This window comes from Manihot esculenta, chromosome 3 (assembly GCF_001659605.2).
Source record: "Manihot esculenta cultivar AM560-2 chromosome 3, M.esculenta_v8, whole genome shotgun sequence".
NCBI lineage: Eukaryota > Viridiplantae > Streptophyta > Magnoliopsida > Malpighiales > Euphorbiaceae > Manihot > Manihot esculenta.
Genome location: NC_035163.2, coordinates 1,075,267 through 1,097,134, shown reverse-complemented (window position 1 = coordinate 1,097,134; position 21,868 = coordinate 1,075,267). Strand labels below are relative to the sequence as shown.

Sequence of the window (21,868 nt, the reverse complement as noted above, 5' to 3'; positions counted from 1 at the left end):
AATTAAAAGTGAAGTAAATGTAAAAAAATCTTTTGTTATCTAAAATTTTAAGTAATAGCATATAAATATAAAAATTCTTAAATGTTGAATTTTTTTTGATAAATAATAAATATATAATTAGTTATTAAATTTGTGATAATTATTTTTATTATTTTATTTCTAATTTAGTAAAATTTAATAAATTAAAAAATAATTACATGATAAAATATATTCATTCCATTTTATAATTTGTATCCACATTTTTATTTATTTTAAAATATTATCTATTTTCTCCATATATATTATAATTAACATATAAATTCACTATTATAACTTATTTAATTTATATTTTTTCTATATAATTAATTATTAATTATTTTTGTCAAATAAAAATTTAAATCATTTATTAATATTTAATTAAAATTATATATATTAAAAATAATTTTATTATTTAATGAAATTTAATATTTTTATTTCACATTAAAAGTAAATATAATTAAAAAATTAATAAAAAATTATTTTTCTTAATTTTTGTGAGAAAGTAAAACGATAAAAATTATGAGAAATGAATTTTATTTTAATAAAACAATAATAAATGCCCTTCACGTCAGGCTTTTTTTTTTTTTTTTTTCCTTTCCTTTTCTTTCCTTTTCTTTTGGGAAAATACTTGATGTTTGGTTGAATCGTGGGATTTAGTATTGGAGATGCGTAGCAGAGAAAAAGGGTGTAATTAAATTAAATTAACTAATAAACCACCAAAACTAAATACTAACACTAAGAGCTCCGTTCCACCTTCCCTTCTATAATTCCATTAATCCTCTTTCTTTCTTCCTCTGCCATTTTCGTCTTGGTTTTTCTCTTTTGCAAGAATTCCTCCTTTTCGATTCTTGTCGCTCACACCATTTGTACGTTTATTATCTCATTTATTTGTTGGCGCATTGAAGCATACGTCACTTCCAGCTATGAGATCTCAAGTTTCTTTCTGCCGCTGACCGCTAACAAATCATAAACTGGGTTTCAGAGATCTGGGAAAAACTCGTAGATCTCTTTAGTTTCTGCCCATTTTCTACTTGGGTTTTTTCCTGTAATTTGCTATGAGCTGGAGATATAAAGCTGGGTTGTTCTTGATAGCTGCTGTTGTTATTATATGGGTAACCTCTGCAGAAGTTACCCAGGTAGGTTTCAAAAGATTTTCTTTTGAACTTTGTTAATTTGAATTACATATTTGCTCATATTTGTGGTGAATTAGATTTTTTATGCATGTGTTTATGTGATAATTTTCAACTGATGATGGATTATTGATTTTAGTTACTACTATTTGCTGCAATTGGTATGTACCCAGTTGCAGATATAAGCAGTTTATACTGCCTTGGAATTCTTAAGGAAATATATATTGTTTTATTCTTAACAATTCAAGGGCATTATGGCCGTATGAGTTATGTAATGGGGAATTTTTACATCTTAAATCTGACTGCCAAATCTTTACAGGGTATCTTTACAGATTACAAGCAGCCATTTGCAGTGACATATCTTGGAGCTTCTCTAATGGTAGTTTACCTCCCAATAGCATTTCTTAAAGACTGGATATGTAAGATACTAAAGCATCGTTCTTCTAAAAGTGGAAAAGGTGCAGGAAGCATGAATGAGTCTTCTGATGGGTTAAACTCTCCTTTAAGCCTGAAAATTTTTGAAATTGAAGTTCCCGCAAGTTTGACCAGAAAAGACAGTGAAGCAGAAATTTCATCTCAAGTAGAGGGAAAGCCTTTGATTACTAGACACAAAGATGACTTAAGTGTGTTGAAACATGACAAAGAGCTTACACCTAGAGAAATTGCCATCTATGGTTTTTATATTGCCCCGATCTGGTTTATAACTGAGGTTTGTTTATTCAGTGCTAGTTTTTCCATCTATGATTCTTTAAGATCAATTACTTCCATTCACTAGTCAAGGAAATTCCTCTTTGTCAGAATGTATGTTCAAAAAATTTTCCCCCTCCATAATCAATGTGCATCTGTATCACAGTGTTGATACTAGAAATTTTTATGTCCTTCAACCAATCATTCCTTTGCACATATCGGATGCTCTTCACATGTTGCTAAATGTGGTATATACATGTAAAGGTAACTTTTTGCTGGTTTGTTAATACAAATACTATAGAATTGCCATTGTAGGATTCTTGAGAAAGTGAAAAATAAGTTCTATACAACTATGGCCAAGCCAGTTATGTTCTACGATAGTAGTTGGGTATTTCTGGTACAATATACCCACAAGATCATTGTGTTAGAAATGCAGATATTAAGTTAGAATGCCTAGTAATGTGATAATTGATAAAACTAGATATGACTATGTTAAGTTCATGAATTATGGATCCTGTCTCAAGATGATTGACAGGGAAATCTTACCCAGTGGCCAAAGCTTTTCCCTTTGTTGTGGTTTCTGCCATGTGAGGAGCCTATGGTGTATAATTTGAAGAACTTGTTGAAGGGAGATCTAATAAGAGAGAGCTTAAATCTCTATATAGCTGACCCCAATTAGTCTGGGAATTGGGATCGAGTCTTATTCGTTGTTGTGTTTGTGTTTGTGTTGCTGATAAAGCTACTCTAGCAATCCGTGCACCTATGTCCTTGCATGTGCTTATGAGTTGTCAGGGTGGTTTCCTAGACCTTATGCATGAACAGAAGTACTCTCATGAGACGGTTTGGTATTGTTTCGTAATCAGTGATGCAGTTTTTCTCTTGTGTGTATAAATTTGCATTGTCTGGCTCCAAATAGGTTTGCAGGTTGAACAGACTGAGGATTTTGTCAGTTTTTGAATTACATAAGCTGTCTCTGTATATCCATCCCCACATGAACCATGTTGGGATTTAGTGCATTGTTGGCTATCAACTAGGTCCCCTAGGTTAATAATGTGGGTATTTAGTACATTGTGAGATAGATAACTTGAACATTGGGACATGGGGTTTGAAATTGTGAAGTAGGTAGCCATCATTACTACTTTTAGTGTCATTGAGAACACATCAGCCCTTCATGGAATTATATGAAAAAAATCATAAGAATGTTTTCCTTGATTGTGCACTTGTAATTTGTCATTGACTTCACACGGTATAAATTTTTACATGTTTATAATGGTGCACTCCATTATTGTACTGTTACATGACTTATTTGTTACATTATCATACTTTTGCTTAAAGGATGAAAATTGTTTCTTGGATCCTATCTCCTTGTTTTACATTAGTCTTTCAATTAATACCTTCAGGATTAAGGAAACGAAGGTGGTCTTGACTATGCTTTTCTGTGTTGGGCAGTATTTATCAAATGCTGCACTTGCACGAACAAGTGTTGCAAGCACAACAGTTTTGTCATCAACATCAGGACTTTTTACACTTTTTATTGGTGTATTTCTGGGCCAAGATACTTTAAATGCAGCTAAAGTAGTAGCTGTCCTTGTAAGCATGGCAGGTGTTGCCATGACTACTTTGGGAAAAACTTGGGCTACAGATGAGTCTCAATTAAGTGCTTCTATGTAAGTCTGCTCGATCCTTGTTGCTTACATCGTAATATTGTTTATGTCTCTGACCTAAAAAGCTGTCAATATTCTGTTTAATGAACATGTATATATAGTTACATGTTGTGCAGAACACAGCTTTCAAATTTTGACCTATGTATTATTTGAGCTGCTATTATTTGGTCAGTTTGCTCTCTGTAATGCATTTTTGGGCATTGACTGCTGGTACTTTGTGTTCAGCAATGGGAAACGCTCAATTGTGGGGGATCTTTTTGGCCTTCTTTCAGCTGTGTCATATGGACTATTTACAGGTTGATCACCGTAAACCCTTTCAAGTTCTCTTTGGCTATTGGTCCAATGGTTATTACTTGCTTTTTTATGTAGTCATTGTTGTAATATTATTCTTGCAGAGTGTTGTATTTCATTTTACAATTATTGCTGCAGTGCTCCTTAAAAAGTTTGCTGGTGAAGAAGGAGAAAGGGTTGATGTGCAAAAGTTGTTTGGATACATAGGACTGTTCACGCTTGTAGCTCTGTGGTGGCTTGGTAAGAGATGTTAATTGTTCAATTTTTCTGTTGACTGGGTAAAGTCTCAATGGATGGAATCATGGTTGTATCCTCTGTGGTGAGGTTGAAATTTTAGGAATTTGATATTCTTTTATCAAGAAATTGTTCCACTAGTGGGAAACTTGTTATTTAGACCATGAAAGCCTAGATATTATTGTTTTTAAAGCGATCTTTTGTCCGAGAAATGTGTGGTTTTGATTCATTTCCATTTCATTCTGTTAGTTGCTGATAATTTCCAATTCAGTTTTAAGTTACCTGGCCGTATCTTGGCTGGGACAGGAATCGTTTGTCTTCCAAACTCAGAAGTTGTTAAGGTGATAATTATATATGAGACTGTCTTGGCTGAGAACTGAATCATCATTTTCTGATTTCTTTCTCAGTTTGGCCATTGACTGCTTTGGGAATAGAACCGAAGTTTTCAATTCCTCATTCTGCTAAAATGGATGAAGTTGTTCTTGCGAATAGCTTTATTGGAAGCGTTCTGTCTGATTACTTTTGGTAAGTTTAACCATTCCCTTTTCTTGTTATTGCTTCATTCGCATGCATTTTCTCGTTCGGCAGATTTAAAATTTTTCTCTACTCTCTTCAGGGCATTATGTGTTGTATGGACAACTCCATTGGTGGCTACCTTGGGTATGTCACTCACCATTCCTCTTGCTATGGTGGCTGATATGGTGATTCATGGTCGTCATTATTCAGCAATTTACATTCTTGGCTCTGGTCAGGTAATGTATTGTTTTAAAAATGCATCTGATTGAAGAATCTGCTAACATTTTGAAAAAATTATAAACTTTTATTTCTCCTGGAGGTCATGCTCTTTCTCACGGCACATGGGATCCATTCTCCTTAATTTAAGGAACAACTGAAGTTTTATTTCCATGAGGAACACTATTTTGTTTTATAAATTGAGGGAAGTATGAAAAACTATTATGTGATTTCGTCGGTTTTTCGCTTTGGTTCAACTTGTCTCAAAGTAGTACCTCGTAGTAATACAGTTAGCAAACAACAATAATTTTCAGATGCCATCAGGAGATGCTGAATAGAAATCATATCACAAAGTATTATTTTGATACAAATTGAATCACAAACTCTGAAGCGAAAAACTCTGAAGTGAAAAACTGATGAAATTATGGGATACTTTTTTATATTTTTCCCTTTTGAATTTCCTGTGTGATGAATATAACTATGAAAAGGCATTACTGTACTTTGTTCCTCCAAGATCTTCTCTGATGAGAAGTTGAGAACAATAGAAAGTGTTAATGTTTTAATTCCAATACTCAAATTTCCATTCCCATCAAAATCAGGGCAAAGCAGTTTGCGATTTAAATCGAAAAAACAAACTGATCAAATGCACTCCCTAATTATTTTAAAATATAGCAAGCATGTTACTGCATTGCATTCTACCAATAAACAAAGCGTTTTAGTGTTGTCTTGATATTAAAATCCAAGTAATCCTACCAATCTGATGGCTTTGGTGGTGGTGCTTGCAGGTTTTTGCAGGATTTGTAATAGCTAATCTTTCTGATTGGTTCTCAAGAAAATTGGGATTATAGCATTTAGCCAAATTCCTTGGCGTAAGTTCAATTCTTTATGGGACCTATTTCCACAGATCTTGACTTGGAAGTTACTTCCTGAATATGGGGGGCTGTTATGGTTATTTCCTGAGAAATGATGATGCAATTGTAATAGAATGTGCAAATAGACGGTAGAGGACTGTATTCTGGTTTGGTTGGGTCAGGTTTGTGAGTGGAGCCCTTGTTGTAATAAATGATCTTGGTTAAAGAAAAAAAAAGTTTCTTATTTTTTTTTAAAATTTATTTCTGGACTTTGTAAATATATTTTTAAATTGATGATTTGATGTGGATTTTGCTAGGTTTGTGGCCATGGGAATAGCAAAAATGAATGATGATTTTTAATCAATATTATGTTTAGGTAAGTGATTGAGAGTCAAATTTCAGATTTTAATTGTTGATTTAAAGAGTTTTTTTTGTTAAAAATAATAATTCAAAATAATAATTATATTATTATAAGTTAAAATTTTTCGACTATAAACCATTCAACATTACTCTTTAATTGATGGTCATTTAATAGGTGATGCTACAAACAAAATTTTAATGCTTGACATGTTCTTAAAATTTTATTTAAATTTTAAATAAATAAATAATTCAAAAAAATCAAGACTTTATTTATTTATTCATTCAAAATATAATATCAATTTTATAAATCAATGGTTTTAAATGTATTCTAAGTTGTTCCAAGGGAAATAACAATAGATAATGTTCAAAGTTCGCAATTATAAAAATCTCCATTAAAAGCTAAAACCAGAGAATTTTAATTTTAATGATTTAATTTATATGATATAATGGGTGATAACTGACGCTCGGACAGGACTTTTGAAAAAAAACAAATTCAAAGTTCAAAAGACTCTTGCTTGTGTGATGGATTAGGAGGTATATCACAGTTCTATACGTATGCGTGTAAAAAAAAAAATTAAATGGCTGTTTGATTAGAATGAATAAACAAATATGTTTGTATATATAAGTTTGTATGAAAGGGATATGTAATAATATATTATAATATAATAACAGTTATATATTATTAATAAATAAATAAAATAAAAGATAAAGAGATTAAGTTTACACACTTTGAAAAATTTTATTTTCTCTCAGATTTTGAAAATGAGATTAATTTAATTTAATTTAATTTATATGATTAATTTTAATTATAATAAATGGTTATGAATATTTACTTTGAGTTGAAATTAGTTATTTCAAATTAAAAATAGTAAGGTTTTCTCAATTATAATTTAATTTTTATTTCAATTCAATTTTAATCTTGACAATTTGAATAATTGAATAATTTAAACTCAGTTCTAATATGAATAAAATTAATTAATTATTTTTTCTTTAGTTTAAAATCGATTTTGATAAATTAAAATTAAATTAAAGTAAATTAATTTTAATTTCTTTCTAATCTCAAATCCGAGCATAGCTGGCTGTGACGAGCAGTCTATGATCAGCTATAGTTCAGTCCTCAGACCTCATATGTATGTGTAATTTGTCAAAAATAAACAGTAACGGTCGCTAAAAATTTAGTTATCAACGCCCGTTGAAGGGTTGAAGCTCTCTTAAATCTCTGCTAGATTCAACTGTTATGGCTTCCATCTTCAGATCGCAATCGGTTCTTCTCATTTTTTACATTCAATTTTGCCTTTCTCTCCTCGCTCCGGCTCTCGCTATTTCGTCCGGGTACGGTTATATCTGTAATGCATACTGAAAGCTAACCCGCAGGAGATTGATATTGAATATGAAGATTTTACTAGTAGTTAAAGTTAGGTCTTTTCAGGAACTCTGTTTATTTGTTCTTTGCTCACAATGAGCTCTAGGGTTTCGACTTTCACAACTTGTTTGTTGCTAATTAAGTTGATTGTTCTTTTTGTCTAGGTCTGGCGATGGTTACACCATTAATGGTCGAGTGAAGATTACAGGTACCTGTTAATATAGGGTTTTGTTTTTGAGTTTTGGTCAGGTATTTGTTGAGCTTGAGATGATTCATTCATTCTATTAGTGTTTAAGGATTTAGAATGCTCATTTTCAAATTTGACATGTTATTACCCAAACGAGGATTAATGCTGGTGTGGAATTCAAGTTCTAAGTCCTGCTGGTGCTATAGCTTGAATAGTGCTGAATTAAAGATGGAACTGATTTAAATGGCTTGTGCTGCTCGCATTGATCGTATTTCTAAAGTTCATCTAGAACTTAAGTTAATTATATAATGGAATTTAATGGCCTCTATTTTAAGTGAAGTGTTCCACATTTCAGCAAGTTTATTGGTTAATTTTCTGGATTGGGGCTCTGATACTAATGCTTTTTTCTTTCTCTATGACTTTCTAGATGAAGCTCTATATCCAGTAGAAGGGAGTAAAATGAGACATATAGCTGGTATTAGATTGGGATTTAGGCATAGTTGCATTTTGTAATACCAAACGTCAGTTCTTGTGGCACTTCTATAGTGGCTAGAGTTGACTGCAGATTTTCAATGTGAATGCCAAACTAGATGAAACATGGTTACCTAGAAAATATTACCTGTTTTGTCAAATAAAACCTGGATTCTATTTCAGCAAGGATGCTGGACTTACTGGATCTCAACTTTTCATTTTGCAAAAATGAGGTGATTTCCAAGAGTTGTATGGTCTGTTCCTGCTGCATGTCAATTCAATCTTAATGAAGAATTTGATGAAGGGAGCATCTTACCTAACGAGAAAGTGTTTGGAGCGGAAGTCCTTAGATCCTTGACAAAGGGAAGCCTAGTCTGCCCTGCTGAGTGTATACAGCAATAACAACTAAGCCTAGTCCCTGCTAAGTGTATATATTAAAATAATCTATAGCACAGTGTTAGTTGTCAAGTTAGCTTTTATAACCAATGGCTACGAATTTGACTCATGGTTTGAGCAATCAATACCAGCTCAATGGGGTCTGGTGCAGTTTTTCACACTGCTTCCACCACAGATTTTGAAATCTTGACAAAGGGAAGTCTAGTCTGCCCTGCTGAGTGTATACAGCAATAACAACTAAGCCTAGTCCCTGCTAAGTGTATATATTAAAATAATATATAACACAGTGTTAGTTGTCAAGTTAGCTTTTATAACCAATGGCTACGAATTTGACTCATGGTTTGAGCAATCAATACCAGCTCAATGGTGTCTGGTGCAGTATTTTCACACTGCTTCCACCACAGATTTTGAAATCTTGATAGAGATACAGTGATTAGGCAATTATTTCAAATTCAAAATCTTGATTCGAGGTTTACTTTGCCTACAATTATGGTTACCCTTCATCTTGCTTGCTGTTTATCTTTCTGATTTGCTTCCTTTCTGCTTCAGTTAGATTATTGATGAATTTATTGGGCAGGCATGGATGCAAAAGGTTTTGGTCTTCCTGGAAAACTATCCAATGTCAAAGTTATACTTAACGGTGGCCAAGGCATCACTTCTCTAAGGCCTGATGGATATTTTTCATTGTATCCTAATTTCTTATGTGCATATTATCTGCAATTATTCTTGTTGCAGCCATTTTGGGAATTCTTCCAACTGTTTTTTTCACTTGTAACTAGATTTAAATATAGACTTCAATATTATGTTATTAAGGGAATACAAGTAAACTTTTCTGGGAGATGTCTTGATTCCTTGACGCATATGCTAAAAGCAATAATGTGCCAGCAGGGACTCATTTGATTGAAGTGGCTGCAGTAGGCTATTTCTTTTCTCCAGTAAGATTTCAATCTTTAAAATGATGGTAACATTGAACAATCATGTGAAATTTCCCTTTATTGAATTTTCTTTAAATGCTTAGGTCCGAGTTGACGTTAGTGCCAGATTCCAAGGCAAGATTCAGGCAGCATTGACAGAGAACAGGAGAGGTCTAAGTGAGTTGGTATTAGAGCCGCTGAGAGATGAACAGTATTATGAGGTTGATCTTCTATATCTCATTTCTATCTTACTGGTTGACTAGTTTTCAATATTTATCTATTTTCTCATTGTGTTGTTACAGATTAGGGAACCCTTCTCCATAATGTCGGTTGTCAAAAGTCCAATGGGTCTTATGATGGGATTTATGCTGGTGGTTATGTTCGTAATGCCCAAATTAGTGGAGAACATGGGTAAAGTACCATACTTGATTCATAATTAATATGTTTCAGACATGGCTTTGAGGAATTGCCGGAGATTTACATGGCTTGAGTTTCTGATTTGGCTTTTAGAAATAAATTTGTCCTAATGAGCATTTCAGAGATTAAATCATGCTTTAATAATGCATTACTTGGACCAGCATATCAACATGATTTTTGTTGACATGCATTCAGTAATCACAAGTTTGGCACAATTATTCCTATAACGCCGTGAAAAGTCTTGTAGTTTGTCATAATTCAAGGTTTTGACTAAAACATTATTTGCTATCCCTTTTCACATGCATTGCCATCCATTTATTTTATTTTTTAGTTTAGCTTCATTGATTTTTAAGTTCTGTGATGAATTAGTTTTTAGTTGATGACTTGCTGTTGCAATTATTTTTCATATTACTCCATTGTGTACTGCAATAGATCCTGAGGAAATTAGGCGAGCACAAGAAGAAATGAGGCAACAAGGGGTTCCCTCCCTAGCAAACTTAATACCAGGAGCACAGAGATAAATTGATCAAATCAGGCTCATCCACACGATGTCAGGAGCTGAAAAGCAGCATTGTGATAGAGAGGCGTTATTGGTATTCAGCAGAACATTCATGCACAATTATCGACTCTTGCTTATCATACTTTCAACAATTTGTTTATTATACTCTCGAAGGCTGTGTTATTAACAATGTTCCTGATTAGCTTAGCGGAGATATTACCCGTTATTTTGATTCTTGATTTTAAGATTGTGTCCCAAATTTTATATTCTTAGTATCATTATTTTGTTTGCTCTCTCCTCCCCCCTCCCCCCTTTCTCTTTGTTTGCTTGCACACATACACACTAGTTCAATTCCCGAGTTCCAGGCTTATAGTAGAGCTCAAAGTTACTCTAATTGAACCAAGAAATGGTTAATGCCTGTGCCTATGGGCCTTGGAAGGAGCTTATTCCCAGTTTGCATGCCTGGAAATGAATGATGCGAAGTGTGGTGAACTATTGAACGCTAAAATTGGTCCTTGCATAGACGTTTGGGTGACTTCTTTCTGGGAATCCAGTTGAGAAATAATGCTGAAATTTGTGAGAAACCCTCGTGGTTGAAAATGAACTATTTACATTGAAATAGATCATATTGTCCGGCATAACTTCTAAATTTAGTTTTTGATCTAGTTCAATTTTAATGAGTAGTAATAATCAGTTGAGAATAACCATAGATTATTACAGTTAATTTATTTTAAGTATATAATAAAAGCTACGCAAAATAACTAACAATATATATCAGGAGATGGGTTAGCAAAGACATAGAAGTAATCCGGCTATTCGGGTTTGACTCCTACCCCATCCACTAAAAAATACATATATTACTAAAACAGACAAAAACATTCATTATCATATAATATACATATAAAATTAAAAAATGTAAAAAATATAATTATTTTTATACATTTTTATTTTTTATCATATACAAGTAAATATCATAACTATTTTACTTATTAGTTATGATATTTATTCATACTTATCTATTATGTTTGATGATTTCAAATAATTTGTTTGTTGAATAAATAATTTTATGAAAAAATCATAATTAATAAATCTTAGAAGAATAGTACAGGCTAAATTAAAAAAAAAAAAAAAGCTAGACAAGTTTAATTGTAAAGCGAATAATGAATGCATTTAATAAACATTTTTTAAGAATAATTTAATAAACATCTTTTTATTAAAGTAGCTATAAATTATTTTTTAAATATTTACTAAATACCTTCTTTTAACTGTTTAAAGGGTTATTAATTATAGTCGTAGGCTGAACTTATGAGCCGGTACCCAGGCCCATAATCAGGTCCTTGGCGTAACCGATGAGCTCTTTCCTTTCCAAAAGCTTTTCCGTTTATATGGAAATTCATTCAAATCAATCTCTGTTGCTGATTTTTGTCTTGTCGCTTGCTGAGTTTTAAATCCCAACTTCAGCCTCCTACCATATCAGATTTCTCCGTCAGATCCAAATTCATATACCTAGGATTCGTATATATACGCTTCTTGTACGCCTACTGCAGTGGGCTGCGATGGAGAGCTTACCAACAACGACAAAATCAGAGAGGCGATGGAGATCGAAGCCTCTGCAGAGCTCGAAACCATCTCTAGTCATGGCTTTCTTCTCTTGCCTTGCTTGGCTCTATGTTGCTGGACGGTTCGGTTTTCTCTTTGTTGTTGTCTTGATCATTTCCCACTTTCCTTCTATTCTCGGTTTTTTTTCCCCGGAAAATGTTGTATCGGGATTGACGATATAATTGCTGTAGTAGGATGTGTTTGGCCAAAAAAGAGTTGATTAATTTCATAACTGGTATAATTTTGAAACTTTTGCAATTAGAAATGATTGACTTGGCCTCGTTGATTTCTATCGACGTGAGGTAAACGGAATTTGGACCCAATTCATGTTGATCCTATGAATGACGATTTGATAGTCTCAAATTTCTGCAACCCTATATGGCTTGAACAAAAATATTTTAATCTGATGCACACACTACGCTATATCTCCTTGGCTAAGCCAGCTAATAGATTGTGCTGTTTGTTTTATGGGATGCAAGAGGACTGATAAGTTGTAACTAACAATTCACTCCTTTTTTTTTCCTTTGGAAATCTCCAGATTGTGGCAAGATGCGGAGAATAGAACATTGCTTACTAGTCTTCTCAAGAGGAATTCAGCCAAGGTTTGATTCGTCCTCGCTTTTTTTCATTAAGGCATCTGAAACAGCCCTTTTTTGGGGGGTGATCGTGGGTTTTAAGTTTCGGTTCATGGTTCCACTGAAGCAATTGAGGAACATTATAATGCGCAAATGCCTTTTGTTTCCCCTCTATAAGTGCAATTACATATGATCTGTTATTTATTGTTCATACAGAGACCAAAAGTTCTCACTGTTGAAGATAAGCTAGTTGTCCTAGGATGCAAGTACGCTTCCTCGTTATTTGTTGTCAAAATTAAATTTTCATCAAGCAAAGATGATCGTGTATTTTAATATTGTTGCATTGATAATGGTTTATAGAGATCTGGAGAGGAGGATTGTGGAGGCAGAGATGGAATTGACCTTGGCAAAGAGTCAAGGATACCTCAAGAACCAGTTGCCGCAAAGTGGGTCTTCTTCAGATCGAAAGCTTCTTGCAGTAATTGGAGTATATACTGGATTTGGCAGTCGCTTAAATCGAAATATGTTTAGAGGGTCATGGATGCCTAGAGGTCAGCTGGATTTCTTAATTCATTGTATAGTATGTTGGCATTCTAGTCTATTGTCTTACGATCACAAGACATCCTCATTTTTTTTTCAAAAGTAAAACCCAACTTTCGATTAATATTAATTTACAAATTTTGATTGATTTCATACCATGTGAAGTCTCTTAGTTGACTGCTTGCAATTTGATATCATAAAATTCTTTAGTCTGAGAGCTGATGCTATCTGCTAAGGAACACTTCTGTCAATTTGCAATGCTTATTGCCTTCTGTTTGATTGTTCCTTTATCATGCACATGTTATTATTATAGATCTTGATTATAATTGGTCATTTTGAAATTCACATCACCTTTTAGTGATCGGTTTCTCATCTTTTATCACTTTGTCACATCGCATACTGTTTTCATCTCAGTCTTTATTGGTTTCATATTGTGAGTTGTCTTGATTTGAATTATATTTCATTAGTTGTTGAGAATCTATCCCAAGCTGTCTCTTGCTTTTGTAGGTGAAGCCTTGAAAAAACTTGAGGAAAGGGGAGTAATAATACGTTTTGTGATTGGTCGAAGGTTTTCCCTCAAAATTTAAACCTTATTTCAGCATGTTCTTTGCTTTTCTTACTCAGCAAATTGCTTGGTCTGATTATGCTTTGTCATGAGTGTTAAGATTGCTGTACTTATGCAATGGGCTTTATGCTTCTATTGACTTATTTATTTTTGGCTGGCAGTGCTAATCGAGGTGATAGCTTAGATCGTATTATTGATGATGAAAATAGCTCAACAAAGGATTTCTTGATTCTTGTAGGTGTCAGAACTTTGTTGGTCACTTTTTAAGTTGTCAAATTTATATCATGGGTGATAACTTTTACTAGTTATGAATTTCTGCATAAACATTTTGAAGTTTTTATCCTTTTTAGTTCCCAGTAAGATATCATAGAGGAAAATAAAATTTAATTATTTGACCTTCATTCTACTATTAAAGGAAAACAAACAATATCTGATATGCAAAAAGTTGAATGAAAAAAAAACGAAACTCTGTAAATTATTTGGCCTTCATTGAACTCTTGTTACTGATTATGTGAACTGTATGAACTTCTAAAGCAGTGAATCTGAGTGCACTTCATATCATTTATCAGGAGGGTCATGAGGAGGCACAAGAAGAATTGCCAAAGAAAGCAAAATTCTTCTTTAGCACAGCAGCACAAAGTTGGGATGCAGAATTCTATGTGAAAGTTGATGACAACATAAATCTTGATCTTGGTATGGCTTCAATTTCTTATCCATTCATAAAGCATCACAACTTCATACTTCTAATTATTCCTCAGGATGCCTTTCAATGTCATTTAAACAATTTTTTTTTTCTGAGACAGAGGGGTTAATTGGAATCCTTGAACGCCGTCGTGGTCAAAATAGCTCTTATATTGGGTGCATGAAGTCAGGGGATGTGATATCTGAAGTGTACGTGCTCTATAATAATATTAATTCAGCTGATAGTTACTTGAAATGGGTACCCCTTGGTATGTGTTTTAGGTTCAGGGATGTGGTTATGGCACTTGGGTAGATATAGGGTATGTAGTGGGTAGGATTAGTACTTGAGTTTAAATTTTGGATGTGAACTACACTTTAGGCTTAGTACTTGAATTAAAGTTTCGGATGTGAACTACACTTTTCGGTACTTGAATTATACTATCCAGTTTGTTCTTCTCCTATTTAAAAATATTACTTATTAAAATTCAACTAGGTAGTGAAAATTCGTCACCGTCTTCTTCTTCTTTCTTTGTTCTTCGTTGTCCTAAATAAAAATGCCGCTTTCTAAAAATTTGACTAGATAATGAAAAAGCTTTAGCAATTCTAAGAAAATTAACAAAATAAGCTTGAAAAGTAATTTGATATTAATATTTAAAAAAATCCATTTGATATATGTTACTTTTATGCCAATACAAAATTTATGAGATAAAAAGACTTGAGATGTAGATTTGTACCAATTAGCTTACTCCTATATGCTCTATATCTAGCTAAGTTGTGTACTATATCTCCATACCTGTGCGTTGATAAGCACTTTTCAGATAACTATGCATCATATTTACAGTTATTTCCTAAACTTTTGGGCTTCCCATGAGTTTAGTTAAAGAATTCTTATTTGCAAACTCTAATTTGTCTAAAATATTTGTTCTCATTAATGGATTTCTGGTCATTATGCTTTGGTTTGGAGTATCTGAATTTCTATTGGTTTTTCAGGGGAAAGCAATGGTATGAACCTGAATGGTGGAAATTTGGGGATGAGAAAACGTAAGTGCTTTAATTTTATAATTCTGAATCTGCTGCAATGGCAGAATATTTGACCATATTGATATATTCTTTTTTGTTTCTCCTTCCTTTTTTCAGGTACTTCCGACATGCAGCTGGGGCACTTTTAATACTTTCCAAAAATTTGGCTCAGTATATTAACATAAACAGGTTAGTTATGGATGCTGCCACTGGACAAATTTTGTGTTTAGCACCAGGCCTTAAATTGTGAAAGTGAGGATAAACTTAGTGTAATGATCAGACTAGCGGCTTTGTTGCAACTTGGGTGATAATGAGAACCACTACAACTATCATTAATGTTCTAGAGCTACACTGCAGTTAATATATTTGCAGATCTTAGAATAAACAGTTGAAATCCATAAATCCTCTGCTTAGATCTTTTTCAAGTCCTGAGGTTCAGCAATTTCACACTAATGTTTGTTTGCCTGAAAAAATTTGAGCTGCAACACCATCATACACTTTCATCACCCCATGCATATGACATTGAACCTTTTTTTGTTTTTTCAATACATTGTTTATGCAGCGCATCTCTAAAGACTTATGCTCATGATGATGTATCCATCGGTTCTTGGATGATGGGCGTTCAAGCAACCTATATAGATGATAATCGTTTTTGTTGTGGTAGCATCAAACAAGGTGAACTTGCTGCTGTTATTTTGATGAATCGTGCCTTTTTTAGTTGAGCATTTTCTTCTTACTTAAAGGACAACTTTTCACTTGCAGACAAAGTTTGTTCTGCAGCATGATCAGAAGATAGGAGATGGCTTATCTTTTATCAGGATTCACATCCTATCATCATACCATTTTGCATGGGAAGCATACTAGACATTCATAGAGATGCAGTTGATATATATATATAGGGTTCACAATGGATGATGGTATGCATCTCTTTGTTGGATCCCCTTCTAGTCAGGATCCTCGTGCACTGACTAGATGATTCTTTTTAGATGCCAATTCTTTTAAGATGAGCATAGGCTAATGAACTCCAATTGCGCCAACTTTTGGCTTACAACTTCCCTTTATATATTTTGTTGAGATGCTTACATGTTATGTAATCAACAGGGCATCTTGTTTTTGCTTACATGTTATGATGTTTTCCTGTATATTAGTTGTTTGTAATGATAATTAGAGTTTGAGCTTTTGATTTTGCCTGCATGAACACTAGTTGTTGCCATCTGGAACAGCATTACCAAATTATCTTCAAGATTGAATATTTTTCTTTTTTCATTTAGTGTTTAACAAACTTAAATTTTGAGAACTCACAGTTTTGGCGACGAATTAAGTGTAGTGGTGGTAAACATTATTGCGGTTGAGCCCAAGTTTTTGATGCATTCTTTACTTTGATGGTTATCGGCAGCCTCAGTCACGTCAATTTGGATATTAATATAGGAAACCTGATCAATCTTATTATTTTAGTATTCACACTATTAATAAAATGTAAAATTAAAATGAAAGTGAAATAAGAGAGTAGATATACCTAATTGAAGAATGAAAGTAATTTTGGTATTCACACTGTTTAACATAATCACTTTAAAATTACTAATATAAAAATAATAAATATTTTTTATAAACCGATTACCTTGAAATATAATACCACTTTATATAAATTTATAATAAAAATAAACATTTCATGAAATTTATATAATTAATGTAATAAAATATTTTACTAACTTTATAAAGTACCTCTTATTAGCCCAAATACACAAGATAAAAAGGTTTTCACTAGCGTTAATAGAGATTTAAGTTTTATTTTCCAGAATGTCCTTTCAAAAATAGAAAATGTGAAAAGGAAAAATAACTAGATGAAAATAAGAGAGGATTACATTTTTTTTAATTTAGAAAGAAGAGAAATAATAAATATTTGTTATTATTTTCTCCCAATTTAAAAAGAAATTAAAAAAAATAAAAAAATAATTATACTTTTCCTTCGAAAATTATAAAATTACCATTTTCTTTTAAGTTCTTTTAATATATAAAATAAAATTATAAAATTTATCATAATTTTTCTTGCCCTTTTATTCTCAATCTTTCTAAATAAGAGAAACTAACTTTATTTTCCTCCATTCAAACAAAAGCAAAAAGAAATAAAAGGAGGAAAATTATTTTCCTATGTTTTTATTTTTCTTTCCTTTTTTCAAGTTTTCCAAACAAGGTGCAAGGAAAGATAGAGTTTATTAACCATCACCGAGGCCACGACTGCGAACCGCCGGCGGCCCGCGAGAGCAGATGGGAAGTCTCATCAAGTGCTACAAGCCCCTCACCTCTTTCCGCTTCTCTCCGCCACCGCACTCTCTGCTACGTTCAATTCAATTTCGAACTCACTCTTCTCGCACCTTCTCCTTCTCCTTCTCCAGGAAGAGAACCTTATGTTGTCTTTTCAGCTCTCTAAGCTCATCTTGGCCCTTAATCAACGACAAAGTTAATGCTGGTGATGGAGCAATCACCTCATCACTATCATCGGCGGAGCTGTGGCTTTACAATACAATGAGCAGAAAGAAGGAGCTTTTTAAGCCCAAAGTGGAGGGAAAAGTCGGAATGTACGTTTGTGGTGTTACTGCTTACGATCTTAGCCATATTGGCCACGCTCGCGTCTACGTCACTTTTGATGTTCTCTACAGGTCCCCAGCTTCTTCCTTCACAATTTGCTGAGGAATTTATATGTTGTTAATCTATGGTTGGATTTTAAGATTTTTGTGATTGGGAATTAGGCAGATATCTCAGGCATTTGGGATTTGAAGTGTGCTATGTTCGAAATTTCACTGATGTTGATGATAAGGTCAGTTGGGTTTACTTGAATTTTCAATTTTCACTGGCTATTATAATTCCTAACATGTGTGTAACTTTGTAAGAGAACTACAAGCAAAGAATTGTTGAAAACGGCAACATTTTGTAAAACTCGAGCTTCTGTGTTTGAATCAATACTTTCAAGGTTCTCATTTTAGTAACTGTAAGTGTGTTTATGCTTCACAGGACCTGAATTCTTCTGTTCTGTGACAATTATGTAAAGCTAAGTCGTGGATCACGCTGAATTGTGGTCTATAGCATTAGGATTTACTGGGGTGGAATTATGAATGACAAGGCAACTGCATCTATCTTTTCAGTTTCTGAATGTTTGAAGATTAAAGATTTGAGCTTTCTTTTCCTGCAATTTTTGGTTCATTTATAATGTAAATACGTGTGTTTGTGAGTGTGTCTACATGAATAGTAATCAATGTTGTGCTTCAGGAGTTGGCTGCCAACTGCTTTTTCATATTGGTATGACAGGATAGCTGAGTTGCACTTTTCAAATTCTGTAGATAATTGCCCGAGCCAATGAATTGGGAGAGGATCCAATCAGTTTGAGCAGGCGTTACTGTGAAGAATTCCACCATGATATGGTGTATCTTCACTGCCTGCCCCCTTCTGTTGAGCCACGCGTGTCAGATCACATGCCCCAAATAATTGACATGATCAAGCAGGTACTTTTATTTTCCCTACTAGAATATGAATAGTATAAGTTTGCAATGTGAATGATCTTTTTGAGTTCTCAGTTGGAGTGCTACAATATTATGCCTCTCTCTCTCACATCTTTCCAGATTCTTGATAGTGGGTGTGCCTACAGAATGGATGGGGATGTTTACTTCTCAGTAGAAAAATTTCCCGATTATGGACAATTATCTGGGCGAAAATTAGAAGATAATAGAGCAGGTGAGAGAGTGGCTGTTGATGCGAGGAAGAAAAATCCTGCTGATTTTGCATTGTGGAAGGCAAGTTCTTTAAGCATAACAGTATTGCACATTTGTAATCTGTGCATAACATCATTCAAATTATTCAAAATGATCAGAGTTGTTGCTGCTTATGTCACATGAAACCTGTGTAATTCTTAGCATGTGAAGACTTTCTTTGGTAATGTTGTCTAGTTTCTAGCTTTGTGTTAATTGTTGGATAACATCACAGAGTGGATAGTTTCATATGTACTAAGTTCTGCCTTTTGGGCCTTAGGTGGATAGGACTTGAGTTTTCAAATCTTTACTGCTAAAAGGTTTGGTAATTGTATTTAGATTAAATATGAGAATTCAGTTACTATGCTTATCATATCAAATATCCATGCAGAACTTTTTTCTTTGAATATCTTCTATATTTTCTGCACAAAAAAAAAAAATCACTATGCATGAGGCAACACATTACTTTTGCCTCCAAAATTTATTGATATACCTATAAATAAAGAAGCGGGTGAGGGGAAATACTCTGTAGTTTGCATTACTTTTATCATGTCCCTTTCTTTTTTTCTTTTTCTTTCTTTTTTTTTTTTCTAAATTTAGCTTCTTATATTTTACAGTCTGCAAAGGAAGGTGAGCCGTTTTGGGAGAGTCCATGGGGGCCTGGAAGACCTGGATGGCATATTGAGTGCAGTGCCATGAGTGCTGCTTATCTTGGCCACTCTTTTGACATCCATGGTGGGGGAATGGACCTTGTGTTTCCCCACCATGAAAATGAGATTGCTCAGAGTTGTGCTGCATGCAGAGATAGTAGTATAAGCTACTGGGTGCATAATGGCTTTGTCACTGTTGACTCTGAGAAAATGTCCAAATCACTCGGAAACTTTTTTACAATTAGGCAGGTAAAGGATTCCATATCTTATTTGATATTTTATACTCCTCTAGTTCATGGTTCCTATGATTCTACCCTACAGGCTTAGATTTTTGGCCTGGTAATTTATGTAAACATGATTCTTATGAATATTTTTTAATCTTTTGCTAGGTTATAGATCTTTATCATCCACTGGCTTTGAGACTTTTCTTGTTGGGAACCCACTATCGATCTCCAATCAACTACTCTGATATACAGCTTGAGAGTGCTTCAGAACGCATTTTCTACATATATCAGGTACTGTAGTATGCACACCTTTTATTCCACCTCTCCCTTAATAAGCCAGATTTTGCGAGTTACACTTGTTTCTGGCTCTGGGAAGCATTTCAAAATTATTTTGACAACTAGTTTTTTATGTGCTTCTTTAAATTTTCTCTGCCAGCTTTCTTCTTCTAGTCAAGCAAAACTTAGAAAATTTTGTCTCAAAGCGTCTGTTATGTTATTAAATTTCCTGTTCTTTGATTCACATGATTCATTTGGTTGCAGACATTACATGATTGTGAAACTGTAATCAGCCAGCATGACATGGCTTTTGAGAAGGATTCTATCCCCCCTGATATTTTGGATGGCATTAATAGGTTCCATAATGTGTTCGTTACCTCAATGTCAGATGATCTTCACACCCCTGTTTTGTTGGCTGCATTTTCTGATCCATTAAAAATCATCAATGATATGATACATACCAGAAAGGTAACAAGGCTTAGATAAATTTTCTATTGTTTTTGTTAAGTATTATTACTTGGAGATTTTGGGATTACACTCTGGAGGCAGCTCTACTAGATTCTTAAAATGTTGAGATAGCTTAAGCAAACAACCTAATCTTGTTAATCTGGAATCCGAAGTAAATTCTGTCAAACTACTTCCTTTCTTATTCAATTTCTCTGATCCTCATTCGCCCTCACTGTCTGCTTCCTTCTTTGTTGCTCTTTATGTTACTTATTATTGAATGGTCATTCGTGCAGGGGAAGAAACAGGCAAAGAGAATAGAATCACTTGTTGCTTTAGAAAAGATAGTGAAGAATGCTTTGTCTGTCTTGGGGTTGATGCCCACAAGATACTCAGAGGTAAATTTACTGTTTACTATTCCTGCTACACTGGAAAAATCTTTGCACATGAAATTGTTGCCATTTAATAATTTTGGATGAAATCTACTTGGCACCTTCCCCTTGTGGTATAACAGCTAAGGTTCAAATCATGCCTAAAAGTATGTTGTTGTGATGATACTATCTTTCCACCCGGTGTATTTGTTTTCTTCCTTTTTCCACCTTTCCCACTCAATTTCCCAACATGCTTCAGCTTTATCAATGTTCTTGTTACTGTTGGTGAATCTTGTTACCATGTATTGTAATCTTTGTCTGTGTTACTGTGCTATAAACCATTTCTTGCTGCAGGTTCTGCAGCAATTAAGGGAAAAGGCACTGAAGCGTGCAAAGTTAACAGAAGACCAAGTATTGCAAAAAATTGAAGGAAGGGCTGTAGCGAGGAAGAATAGAGACTATGAAAAATCAGATGCCATTAGGAAGGATTTAGCGACTTTGGGAATTGCACTTATGGATAGTCCAGATGGCACAAGTTGGAGACCAGCTGTTCCTCTTGCACTGCAACAGCAGCAAGTTGCTGCATCTTGAATGGTTTGCTGGGCCTCACAGTTATTACTTTATGGTTGTGATGAGAGTGTATTTTTCTTTGTATTGATCTTTTGCCTTTGTATTTAACTTAGGAAATTATATTTTTGGAATTTTGGAATTAGGGATAATGCCTACAAACAGGATTATACTGAGATGGTGATAAGATAAACCGAAAATTTCATTTACCATGGGTAGATTCTTTGACAATAATGTAATTATACACACTTTAAATGTTCCATATAATGCTAAGCATTTGAAGTTGACTGGCAAAATTTATTTTCCAATGAACATCATAATTTGTCAATGATTCTTTTAGTCCAGACTCCAGATGCTTTTATTTTCCTTTTCTAGCTGTTTTTCTTGTCACTGATATTCTGA

General features: G+C 33.7%; 4 protein-coding genes across 8 annotated transcripts; all 4 read left to right on the top strand.

The window, feature by feature from the left end:
• Nucleotides 1–672: 672 nt before the first annotated feature.
• LOC110610372 (uncharacterized vacuolar membrane protein YML018C) lies at nucleotides 673–5,853 on the top strand. Of its 2 annotated transcripts, XM_043955502.1 has the most exons (9): nucleotides 1,096–1,154; nucleotides 1,468–1,527; nucleotides 1,599–1,857; nucleotides 3,285–3,502; nucleotides 3,725–3,795; nucleotides 3,929–4,030; nucleotides 4,432–4,549; nucleotides 4,641–4,776; nucleotides 5,542–5,853. In XM_043955502.1, exons 3-9 carry the CDS (start codon nucleotides 1,618–1,620, stop codon nucleotides 5,602–5,604), a joined length of 948 nt encoding a protein of 315 aa, XP_043811437.1. In that variant the 5' UTR covers nucleotides 1,096–1,154; nucleotides 1,468–1,527; nucleotides 1,599–1,617; the 3' UTR covers nucleotides 5,605–5,853. The 2 variants fall into 2 exon arrangements, with proteins under 2 accessions (XP_021605963.1, XP_043811437.1); XM_021750271.2 differs by having other exon boundaries at nucleotides 673–1,154; nucleotides 1,468–1,857.
• A 1,213-nt stretch (nucleotides 5,854–7,066) lies between these two features.
• LOC110610528 (ER membrane protein complex subunit 7 homolog) lies at nucleotides 7,067–10,510 on the top strand. The gene is made up of 7 exons (XM_021750487.2): nucleotides 7,067–7,299; nucleotides 7,495–7,538; nucleotides 8,962–9,070; nucleotides 9,256–9,319; nucleotides 9,403–9,519; nucleotides 9,601–9,709; nucleotides 10,148–10,510. Exons 1-7 carry the CDS (start codon nucleotides 7,205–7,207, stop codon nucleotides 10,234–10,236), a joined length of 627 nt encoding a protein of 208 aa, XP_021606179.1. The 5' UTR covers nucleotides 7,067–7,204; the 3' UTR covers nucleotides 10,237–10,510.
• Nucleotides 10,511–11,549: 1,039 nt separating this feature from the next.
• On the top strand, nucleotides 11,550–16,388 carry LOC110612283 (hydroxyproline O-galactosyltransferase HPGT3). Its single transcript, XM_021753025.2, has 12 exons — nucleotides 11,550–11,895; nucleotides 12,352–12,415; nucleotides 12,605–12,654; nucleotides 12,749–12,939; nucleotides 13,436–13,496; nucleotides 13,655–13,727; nucleotides 14,063–14,186; nucleotides 14,297–14,384; nucleotides 15,165–15,215; nucleotides 15,312–15,383; nucleotides 15,757–15,869; nucleotides 15,957–16,388. Exons 1-12 carry the CDS (start codon nucleotides 11,771–11,773, stop codon nucleotides 15,977–15,979), a joined length of 1,035 nt encoding a protein of 344 aa, XP_021608717.1. The 5' UTR covers nucleotides 11,550–11,770; the 3' UTR covers nucleotides 15,980–16,388.
• Nucleotides 16,389–17,321: 933 nt separating this feature from the next.
• On the top strand, nucleotides 17,322–21,762 carry LOC110612446 (cysteine--tRNA ligase, chloroplastic/mitochondrial). Of its 4 annotated transcripts, none has more exons than XM_043955386.1 (9): nucleotides 17,322–17,851; nucleotides 17,946–18,009; nucleotides 18,530–18,691; nucleotides 18,764–18,979; nucleotides 19,552–19,833; nucleotides 19,974–20,099; nucleotides 20,349–20,552; nucleotides 20,825–20,926; nucleotides 21,254–21,762. In XM_043955386.1, the coding sequence occupies exons 1-9, from the start codon at nucleotides 17,460–17,462 to the stop codon at nucleotides 21,488–21,490; spliced, it is 1,785 nt and encodes a 594-aa protein (XP_043811321.1). In that variant the 5' UTR covers nucleotides 17,322–17,459; the 3' UTR covers nucleotides 21,491–21,762. The 4 variants fall into 4 exon arrangements, with proteins under 4 accessions (XP_043811321.1, XP_021608929.1, XP_043811322.1 ...); XM_021753237.2 differs by having other exon boundaries at nucleotides 17,323–17,851; nucleotides 18,809–18,979; XM_043955387.1 differs by having other exon boundaries at nucleotides 17,694–17,851; nucleotides 17,942–18,009.
• Nucleotides 21,763–21,868: the final 106 nt, after the last annotated feature.